At 39.1% G+C, this 11,051-nt stretch overlaps 1 protein-coding gene across 1 annotated transcript; it reads left to right on the forward strand.

Annotated features, from left to right (window-relative positions):
- On the forward strand, positions 1–936 carry LOC131593067 (taste receptor type 2 member 40-like). Its single transcript, XM_058865266.1, has one exon. The coding sequence runs from the start codon at positions 1–3 to the stop codon at positions 934–936; it is 936 nt and encodes a 311-aa protein (XP_058721249.1).
- The last annotated feature ends 10,115 nt before the right edge of the window (positions 937–11,051 follow it).

Below are 11,051 nucleotides of genomic sequence, written 5' to 3' on the forward strand. Positions count from 1 at the left end.
ATGATGACACCTTTTGCTCTCTTTTTTCTATCAATTGCTATAATTGAATCCATGGCAGGAATTCTAGGAACTGGAATTATCTGGGCTGCCAGTTTATTGAGCTGCATTAGGAGCAAAACACGGTCCACCTATGATTTGATCATGATCTCAATGAGTTCATCCAGAATTACATTGCAATGCTGGATTATACTGGATTTATTCTTAACTATATTTTATGAACCCTATTATTATGAAGAAAATATACTTGCAGTTATCGGGACAGTCTATATGTTTCTGAACTACTCCAGCCTCTGGTTTGGAGCCTGGCTTAGTGTCTTCTATTGCATCAAGGTTGCCAGTTTTACACAGTCTTTCTTCATCTGGCTGAAGCAAAGAATTGCCAGGCTGATGCCCTGGATGCTGCTCACATCATGGCTCTGCTCCATCATAGCTGCAATTCCCTTCATCTGGGATGACTCCAGTGCGCATAGGAACTTCACTACTCCTCAACCTATGACAAACTCTTCAGCAGTGAGAACCACAAAGAAAGATAGATTTGGTTTATTAATCCTTCTCTGTAATGCAAGTACAGCTTTGCCTTTTATACTGTCTGTTGTTTCTAGTGTCCTGCTGATTCGGTCTCTGTGGATACACAGGAGACGGATGCAAAATAATGCAAGTGGCTTCAGGGATCCCAGCTCAGAGGCACATATCAGTGCCATCAAGTCAGTCTTTTCTTTACTTATCCTTTATGTTGCATATTTTATAGGTTTCACTTTTCTTTTATATAATATTTTTTTACGTTTCAGCATCCCAAAATCCATATGTATTGCTGTATTAGCTGCCTGTCCTACAGGACACTCCATAGTCTTAATTTGGAGCAATCCAAAATTTCAAGAGCTGCCAGCTAGGATTTGGCACCTCACAAACTGTCCTGTCAGAACTAGATGCATGTAAAAGATCATGTTTCATCCTGGACTTTCTTGTTTAGTTAAAAAAGAACTAATTAGAAACCATAAGAGTTATGAAGTAATAGAAGCTGAAATAGGTAGATTAGACCACTAATCTGGAATTATGAAGAAGGTGGAAATTGTCTCTATGCCTATTTACTCTTCTTTCCTTGAAAACCACAGTTTCTCTAAAACAGCAGAAAAACAAGTCCAAGACTCAGACCAGGATGTAATCTCTCTTGAAATGTGTTAAGTTACTAATTCATGATACAAATGTATCAGGCTTGATCATAAGGGTATTCATATTTAATTTGAGAACATGATGCTAGAATGCTGTTTCTGGTTACTACAAGCTCTTAATGAGGATGGGAAGGAATTCACAATGATATGGGAATATTTTACTGTTGAATTCTGGGAAAACCATTGTTGATTCTAAAAGTGTCTATGAAATTCCAGTATGGTTCAGTAAAAAAATGATACAGCCTTTTGTGCTTCCTTGCTTTTGCTGAAATAGTGAGCAGTGTCTGTGCTCCCAGTGAACTGATGCATTGGAGGACTCATCTGTAATTAGAGCTAATAGGAAAAATTTTGTTACATTATTGGTACATTATGACTTGAGTTTCAAATCCTTTTCACCTGCAGTGAATTTTTTTTTTCCTTTTAAAGCATCTCTCACATAAACATTCATGCCTTAAGCCTTGTGTTCACTAAGCCCATCCTGATTCAATGTATCTGGTTTGGATGTTGTCAATCTGAACCAATGCACCTGTAATTCATCTGAGTCTGTGCCTGAATTGTTTCATTTCAAACTTTAAAAAATACAAGTTAAAAGGATAACTTGTCTTGAGTCTTCATTTCCCTCATGACAGAAACTGTTTTCACAGGTGCCAGCAGTGGCTTGCAGGAACATTTTCCAAACCATTTCAAAGACATGCAGAAAGTTCAGCACATGGCAATGACGCTGGAGTGGCATTGTCAGCACCAGTGAAAGGTGCTGGTTCCCAGCTCAGCACCATGAGACACCCGTGTGGGGAGGCTTGGGCCATCCTCTGCCCTTCCCTGCTGTCCCCTCACCGGCCCTCAGGAACAAACCTCAGAGCTCTCTGACCACACCAACAAGCAAAACACGCGGGCTGTGCTCAGCCCACAAGCCCTGTGTGCTGTCCTGCTCCTGGCTGAGCCCTGAGGCTCACGGCTGCTCAGCAGGGACACCCTGCACAGCTGCTCTCACACTCTTTGGGTCAGGTTCCATTATTGCACATTCCTCACACACAGGAGATGCAAAAGTGGTTCCTGTGCTATTTTCCTGCCTCTTTGAGTACATCTTCCCTCCAAAGCTCCCTTTCTGTGTAATTAAATCAAATAGTTACCTGCTCATTAACATGAATTTGAAAATCTAAGAGGAAAAGTCAACAAAAATATTGGAAGACACCTTGTAAGATCAGTCTTCTGGAAGTCCTTTCTGTCTGTGACTCTCAAGCTAACTAACTATTGTCGTATGAATACAAATTATCTTCAACATGCATTATATACACCATGTACTAAATCCCTGTGTTCTACTAGATACATGATGAGTTTGATAAGGATTTGTTCTGGGAAAGAAAATAACAACCCCTGCATCAGTAAGAGAATGACAGTTTCTGGGATTAGGATCCTCTCAAGACATGCATCTTTTCTGAGAGGAGAGTCTTCTGAGTTTAGTATCTTCTCTTTTGCTCTTCTGTTTGTAATCCAAAGGTGGATTGCTTCCCCCTACCTTAAACCTACCAGTTTGCAACCTGAAGAAGGTTTGAAAGTCATGGAATCAGACCCTTCTAAAACATCTGAACTATTTCCACATACACACTAATGCTTCAATGGCAGCTCGATTCAAATGTGGTACAGTGAATCAGATCAGAAAACAAATACAATTCAAAGCTCACCCTGCTCTAATACTGCCAGAAGGATGTCATGTAAATCATGTTTTCTTGTACCTCTTTCCATTGAGCATTCAGGAAAAAGCTCACAAGATTTTCTAGGAAACTGCTTACATTTAACATAAAATAATGAGACCAGCATTTGAAACAAAGCCTTTTCCCATTAAAAGCACTTTTCCATATTACTATAATTTAATGATGAAAAAAGTAATCAGTGAGCAATTCAAAGAAAGACAGTAGTCCCCATTTCTTTTCTAAAGCACAGTCTTTTCCAAGTAACAAACCAGTAATTTTATTAGAGTTCTTAGCTCAAGGCAAGAAATGTAAATATATACATAAGAGATGACTACAAAGTCCTTCTCTGATTTGCATTCCCATAAGCACAGCTGGAATTTTCATGATGGAAATTCGGGAAGACATCAGATGGACTCTGTTTTCAATGCCCATCAGAACATGATTTAAGAATTTGGAGCACATGTACAATTTGCCACTGGGCACATTATATGATGGTCCTTTATTAGCTTTGAATGTGCATATTGAAGTGTCAGGCAGGAATGGAACATTTAAATGGATAGTGTCTTACACCAAAATACACATCTATTAAATGTACAGTTTCTTCACCAAAATTCCTCCTTTTTTTGTCTCAAAGGGGCTTAGCTTGTTGAGATATGGAAATGTAAATGTTATGCATGTCTTCAGACTGCAAGAGTCTTACACAAGCCAAATTTTGTTGTTTGTTCAGGCCAATTCACTGAGCTCTTTTTTCACCTTTCATTTATGCTCTGAAATCTCTTAGAACAGTATCTTTTTTTATGAAGGGATGTTAAAACTATGATAGCTGCTCTGAGCTTTTGAATTATTTTCATCAATCCTGTGAAATGGAAAGGAACACAGCCCTAAGTTGAAAAATGAAAATTCTATTATCTCCTAGTAATTGCACACATATGTAAGTGTGTGTTGAATTAATCTAAAATGCAGGATGGGCAGAAATTTCAGTTCCCCTATGGCAGCATTTAACTCATCTTATGATTTAAATTAAAGTTATTTACAGACCTAACTTATTTAGACATCGAAGGTACTTAAACACCTAAGACATCACCTTTTCTCCCATTTTGCCATAGCATATGCACACTTGTATGCACACAAAGAGTCAGTGCAAGGTACCTGTGAAAAGGTCCCCTCGAAGGTAACAACATACTCACTTTGAATGCCTTTGCATCTCCGCACTGAGCAAAGGGGTCTGGAGGAGTGGGGTTATCAGCCCAGGATCCATCATTGTTAGGTGATCTCTGAGTGCAGCAAAACGAAAGTTTGCTGGCTCTGAGAGGTCCCTCTCAGAGGGAGGGTGCTGGTCACAGCTGCTGCACCCCAGGAGAGCTCCAAGGCTCTCATTTTGGACCGCTGTTTATCGGCTGCAATTGAAGGGGCCTTCATCCAATGTTCCGTCCTGGCCACACTTCACATCAGCACCCTTTCTTTGAAGGTGTGAGAATAAGGATGCTATACCATTCAGGCCAGAAAAATAGTTTCCAAGGCTGTTCACAAAACATCCAGGAGCTTGTTAGGCAGCACAAGTTTCTGGGAGCGCTCTGTTTCTGATTAGCGCAGGAGGAACTGGGCCCAGGTGCTGCTCGTCAAGGCCGAGGCCTACGAGCATTTCTCAGATCACAGTGAGGCCTGGAAAGGGAGGGGGTGGTGGATAAACCACCACAGCCAGTAAAAATCAGCCTCAATGGTCTAAGAGGAAAGAGCTACCAAATCCTTTTCCAGTCTTGTCTGAACAAATTCTAAGATCCCACTGTGTAAGAATAAGGCTTGAAATAACTTGCACCCTCAGTAGTGGGAAGAGAGTTGAAAGGGCAGGTGAACGTGACACACAGCCTTGGTACAGAGCCAAGGGAACAAAAGGGTCAGAGGAAAAATAAAGGGAAGAAGACAGACTATTGTATAACTGTGCACAAGTACAAGAGACCAGCACTACAAAGGGAATTAATGAACTAATTAATTGGTGTAGCTTTCCTTAATTATCTGTTGCTTTATCTCAGGATGCAACTACGTGATTCTTCATCATTTATGCTGGACAACACCATAATTTTCAACTCCTAAACAGGCAAGATCATCAGAGTCTTCAGTGTTTGATACATTCCTTCCAATCAGAGGCAGGAGCATAGGGACACATTATGTGTCCCTAAAAGCATCCAATCACTTTGCTTTACCAAATCAATTTCATACAACCTCCATAGCCTTGGTTTTCGATAATACCTAGGCTAACCTTATTCTATGTGTATGATGCAAAGTTTTTCTTTTGAAATCTCTTCAGACATCAGTCACAAAGCTGATGCAGTTTAATTGACACAGCTTGCACTGAATTAATGATTTTTTTTATTGCCTGTTCTTTCTGGGCACAATATGGAAATGTAAAGGAGGATGATCCACAGATTCCATTCATTTAACATAGAAAGAGTTAAATGCAGCAACTGACAGAATATGCAAACAGCTATTCACTGTAGTTTGCATCCTTGTGATTACTGGTTGGGCTTCTACAATCAAAGCATTCTATCCTCAGCTAAGAGAAATGGAAAATCCTATTGCATTTTTGAGGCTTTCCTGGACACCCACAACTTTGTCTTTTTCTGAGTATATACCTTAAGAGCAATACTATCATCCTGATTTTAGTTTTATTTGTGCCTATACACAGATGATACTTGTGAAATGTGATGTACAACTTTAAGACAGCATCTTGAAAATATGACTAATACTTTTTTATAAAATAAAAAATTATAAAACCCTCCAAACATTAGTAATAAGTGACTAATCACATCTGATGCCTAAATTTTCAGTGCTAAAATTATTGCCTTGCAAAGATATAGTCATTCTTCTGTTTTCCAAAAATGAAAATGTAAGGATTCAATCAGCCATACATAATAGCAGACCTAGCAACTCTTGAACAGATTTTCTCCTTTATGTATCAAGACATGAGACATAATGTTTACCACAAATTCCATTTTCCTTGACAGAAGATTCTGCCATGCAGAAAGAGCACAAAAAATACTTACTTCAATGTCTTTTATTGAGAGGCTATTTTTTACCACACATTTTAAATTAATAAATAGCTATTCACAGAGAAAATACACTTAGCTTGCATAGTTCCCTCTCTCTCTCTTTCTATCTCATATGCACACACACATGCTCATAGTAACCTATAATTGAATCACAAAAGGAAAGCAGTTTTAAATTATTAGCAATAAACAATCACTAGTGCTGAAGGAAGAAAATATGCAAACATTGCAAGCAGCAGTAGAATGTTGACTAATGAGTGATTTGCATCGCTCAGATCACATTTGAAATCCCTTTCTTAAGCTAGAACTGTAGTGTTATGCTGGTTTGGTCAGGAGAAATTGTGGGTCTGGAGAACAGCTACCAGAGAGACCTGGTCCACTGTTTTTAATTTGTGCCTTCAAATTCAGGAATGAAAGATTTAAATATTCAGAGGAAACGTTTAGAAATCTTATCTTACAAAAAAGGATAAACATGGACATACACATCACCTGGTTCCTACTGAAACTTGAATCATTTTGATCTTGAGAATTGAGATGCTGGAAAAAAATTAAAAACTAGATGTGTCCTCACAAGTCTCTCAAGTAAAGGTCAGAGCATAATCTGCCATAATTTATGCAAATTTTAGCGTCCACTGGATCAGTTGTTCCACAGTTAGCTGACTGCACACTTACCATGAAATCCTGAACAGTGACCTCAGGTGAATTTTAATACACAAGGTTTGAATAAATAGTGATTTCATGATTATTTGGAAATAAACTTGAGGGGGAAAAAAAGTAACAGAGAATCATATAAAATGATTTTTTTTAATTATTAAGGAAAAATGGTACAGAAAGCAACAATAGTCACAAAGAAAAACCCTGTACAGATGTATGTATAAAGGAAAATGTCTCAGAGGAAGTGTACTGAAAACATCTGCCTCAGACTACAACTGAAAGATGTCATTAAAACTTTACTTTCAGTTTGTTTGACTCTTCATCCAATGGGTTATAAGATCAAAACACAGTTTATTCTGAAACTGAATAATATCTTATCTTTTCTTACAATAAAAATCATATTGGTTTGCACTTGAAGTCTCCCTGAAACCAAATTTTGTCAAATATTAATATTTCTCTAGAGTCTACTTTCTTCAAGTAATACTTTTGCTGAAAAATTTCTGACTGACACTTCTCCAAAAGCATTTGGCTCACAAGACAGTAAATATATGACTAGCTTTTGGAAGGTTTTGACAAATACATTCATAAAGATAACACAAAGATAAATACCACTCCAGATAACTTCATTTAAGATGTCTGTTTAAACCATTGTCAGTTTGAGATACCAAGACTAATTAATCTCAAAGCTCAGGTTTGTCTTAACCACAGGATACATCTCATTTCTCTGAAACTCAAAATCCCTCCAGCACAGCCTGAGTAAGGAAGAAAGTGGTTTCCTTCCTAACTGCTTGTTTTCCTTCAGACAGCCCCGTTGTTACCTTAAAACTTAGTGTATTATCCTCATCTCTTAACTCCATCTATGTTTTGTTTAAAGATAATGGCAGTTCAAAGGTACATATACTTACACAGCCCAAAACAAGTTTTGAAGCAGTCTGTATTAACTTCAGACCACAAGACATATATTTGGTGTGCTTATCTTTCACAGGCACATGGGACTGACAGTCATAAGACCTAGAAGAAGCCTTTAGAAATGTGTACAGCCTTCTGTACAAAAGGGGTTCATACTCTGAACTGAAACAATCAGGCAAGAGTGGTTTGTCTCTTGTTATCTTGCAGTGAGTGATGTACTTTGAAATTCTGTGTTGCAACGTGCAGCAGTAAAGGTATAAATTTCCCACAGATACAAAAGAACCGTGTTCAGAGGGATTGGAAATAAAGATTACTGCTGCAAGCTGAAATCATGGGACAGGAGAGTCTTCTGTGGGACACATGATGGCTTTTGGATCAACTCTGGTTCTGCATTTCTGTCATAAAAGACCACACGGCCTTTTCATTTTGCATGAATGAGCAGGGCCTGTGTGTGTGATACCAGAAACCAGATCAAAGAAAGAATGGGTAGGTGCCGAGAGGCAAGTGAAACTCTCCTAAGAATACATAAGAGAAGACTCAGTCCTGCAGATTCACAAGAACAGAAAAACTCAGAACATCAAGACTCTCAAGTCCCTCAAGGCCACAAGCAGATCATGATACCAGGTAAGAGTCAGTGAGTGTCTGAGTGTGAGGCAATAACTGAATGTAATGTGTGAATTGTTATCTGCTATTAATAATAACAGCTTGATTCTACTAATAGTCTACCTAGTAAGAAGAGACCTAATAGACCTTAATTGTGATCTTTTTCTCTCCTGACTTGAATACAAACCAGTAAAATTTACAAATTTACTCATGAAACCATCACATCCTTGCTTGACTCTCTAGGACTAGTACAGGTTCATTAGTGGTTGCCTGCCTGAGTCCCATCTGTACCTCACTGACCAATAAATATTCCACTAATCCTGCTCATTGTCCCTTCACTGAACTGCCTACTTTGCATTGTGTTGATAATAGTATAGGGAAGTCTGAGATGTTGCATATCCTCAGGGCAGAGTTTGTTGTCAAGTACCAGATTAAAATGCTCTGTGGTCACTATGAAATAAGCCCTTTCTGTCTGCTCTACAGCAATCTTCTCTTGTATCTGCAACAAAAGGATGATTTATTCAGAGGAACTGTTGTGGTAATTCCTGAACAATGGAAAAGGGATTTAAGGGGACCATTGGAGTCATCAAATCCACACTTGTGTTAACTGAATGAAACATGCCCAATAGTTCCTTTCAGTGGCCTTGGTCATTACTGCAGAAGTTTTCTGTCACCATTTTTACTCAGAGCTAATTCCAGGGCCTTATTTTTCTCATTCCTTGTGATATTCAGTCTTAAATGTCTCATAACAACTTTATGCTTTTCTTTACATTATATAGTCTTTGTTCCAGTTTGTGTTACGCTGTCTCAAAATACTTAGAAGCAAAAGTTTGTTTTTTGTTAGGCTGACAACTTTTTGAAGTCTCTTCATTACCCTTTGACTGTAAAATGGACTTTGTATTTATCTGATCATCCCTGAAGACATTCTTTGTATTGTTCCAATTCTAGCACATCATTCTGGTAAGCAAAGTGTTGTGTTCAGTTTCTTAAGCAAAATATCTCAGTTGTTCTGCTGTTTCCTGCTTGATTTTCCCAGAATGATAAAACCACTTTAGTTAGCAAAGATGTTAATATCATCAAGTCCAACCATTAACCTAGCACAAAACCTAAGGGCCTGTGAAACCCTATGTTTGTCATCTACATATCTTTGAAATAAATCTGTGGGTGGCAACTCAGTCACTTCCCTGGGGAGTCTGTCCCAGTGCTTGACAACTCTGTCAGTGAAGAATTTTTTCCCAATATCTCACCTGAGCCTCCTCAAGCACAATGTGAGGTGATTTTCTTTCATGCTGTCTCTTCTAAAACCCATGGGCACTGGCACATACCTGTCTACATAGACACAGTGCCCATAGAAGAGGTGCTGGTCATCAAAGGCTTGTACACTGAGAAACAGATCTTACTCTACAGCTTCCTGGAGTGGGTTTAAAACATCAGTGAGAATTCAGTTGGTGGACACCAATCAGCAAAGACTAGTGCTAAGTGAAACCACTGAACTTCAGTATAGGAGCCAGCATGATAATGCATACCTTACCTATCTCTCATTAGCACATCTGTAGTGGGATTTTCCCTACTTTGACCACATTTCCAATGGAGTTCCTGGTTTTCAGAGGTCTGTATCACATAGCAGAAGCAGGATGCTCTGCAAGGGAAGGTCAGCCAGTAACTGAAGCTGACAATGAACTAGGGATGAAGCAAGGTCCTCACAAGAGTTGCAGTTCCATAGTACCTGAAAAAAAAAAACCCTCCTGAATAGGTCAGCACCAGCAGCAATGTTAAGGCAGTAGTCCAGGCAATCCAGACAAAACCAAGATCAAGCCATAAAATCAAGTCAGCAGATCAGGGTCAGATATCAGCATAGTTCATGGCCAGACCTCAGCCTGGCTGCCCTATAGCTCTAGCAGAGACCATAGGCGAGTGTCTGAGCTCCTGAGCAAAGAACAGGCATCCTCCGGCCCGACCCTTTGCTCTTCCTCTCAGCTCTTTCTGCAGCAGTCTGACCCGAGGCTGTCCTGCTGCAAAGTTACACAGAACTTGAACAAGCAAAGCCCAATGAGAAGGGGAAGAGATTGCAAAGATTGGTGTTCTAAGGACCCAACAGCATGGATGTTACTGAACTCAGGATTCTGGATAAAGAACAGATAGATGTCACCAGACAAAAGGAGGATGCTGTCATTCTCATCCCATCACTCATAAAAGTACGTCTAGACTGGTGTGAACAGCATTCTGCAACTTGTTCCAGTTGTCAGAATGAGCCAAGTAGCCACTGTTTAATTAACAGCAGCTTTTATTTCCCTGAAGTTGCCATTCTACAGTAAATGAGAGAGGGAGTAGAACTACCAGCCATGGTCCCCTAAAACAAAAAGAAACACAGCAGAGGAAACATGAAGGCCTGTAGTTCAAACCCTAAGGAAGATTTTTCTTAAGAGCTTCTGCCCAAAAAGTTTTGACCAAATAAGGAAGCCTTAAGCCTACCCCAAAGAGAGAGAGGGTATAATTTTTTACTTACCGAACCACCTCTAGTTATAAACACCATTTCTGTTGACTGGAGTACAATTTATCCCAATGAGACCGATAAGCTACAGATTAAAGGAATTTTCTTAGCCTTTTTTCTTCTGAAGTAATTAATAAATGACCAGTGTTCTGCACTTTAATATTCCTTTGTCGGGTGGGAAATAACAGCTCTGCCTGTGCCACCAGTGTTGCTCCCTCAGTAAAACAATTCCGATGATGACATCAGGTACATAATCATTCTTCATATAAGGTCACAAGTACACTTTTTGAATTTTATTGGACGTTTTGGTTCCTTCAGATTGGAGATGAATCTTCTGATAATGTCTAAAAAGGTGAAGAATATTTCTATTGGTTCCTTCAGGTAGCTCATGCTAGCACGTGAATCTATATATTTCCTCCTTTGCAGTCATTTGTGAGATACAGGAATTCCCAGCCAGAGTTTTATCTAGGCAGTGCCTGGAAAGTGAAGT

The sequence above is a fragment of the Poecile atricapillus genome, chromosome 1, assembly GCF_030490865.1.
Source record: "Poecile atricapillus isolate bPoeAtr1 chromosome 1, bPoeAtr1.hap1, whole genome shotgun sequence".
Taxonomy (NCBI): domain Eukaryota; kingdom Metazoa; phylum Chordata; class Aves; order Passeriformes; family Paridae; genus Poecile; species Poecile atricapillus.

Excerpts from the sequence above, each read along its gene's own strand:
- LOC131593067 (XM_058865266.1), top strand. The coding sequence starts at position 1 with ATGATGACACCTTTTGCTCTCTTTTTTCTATCAATTGCTATAATTGAA.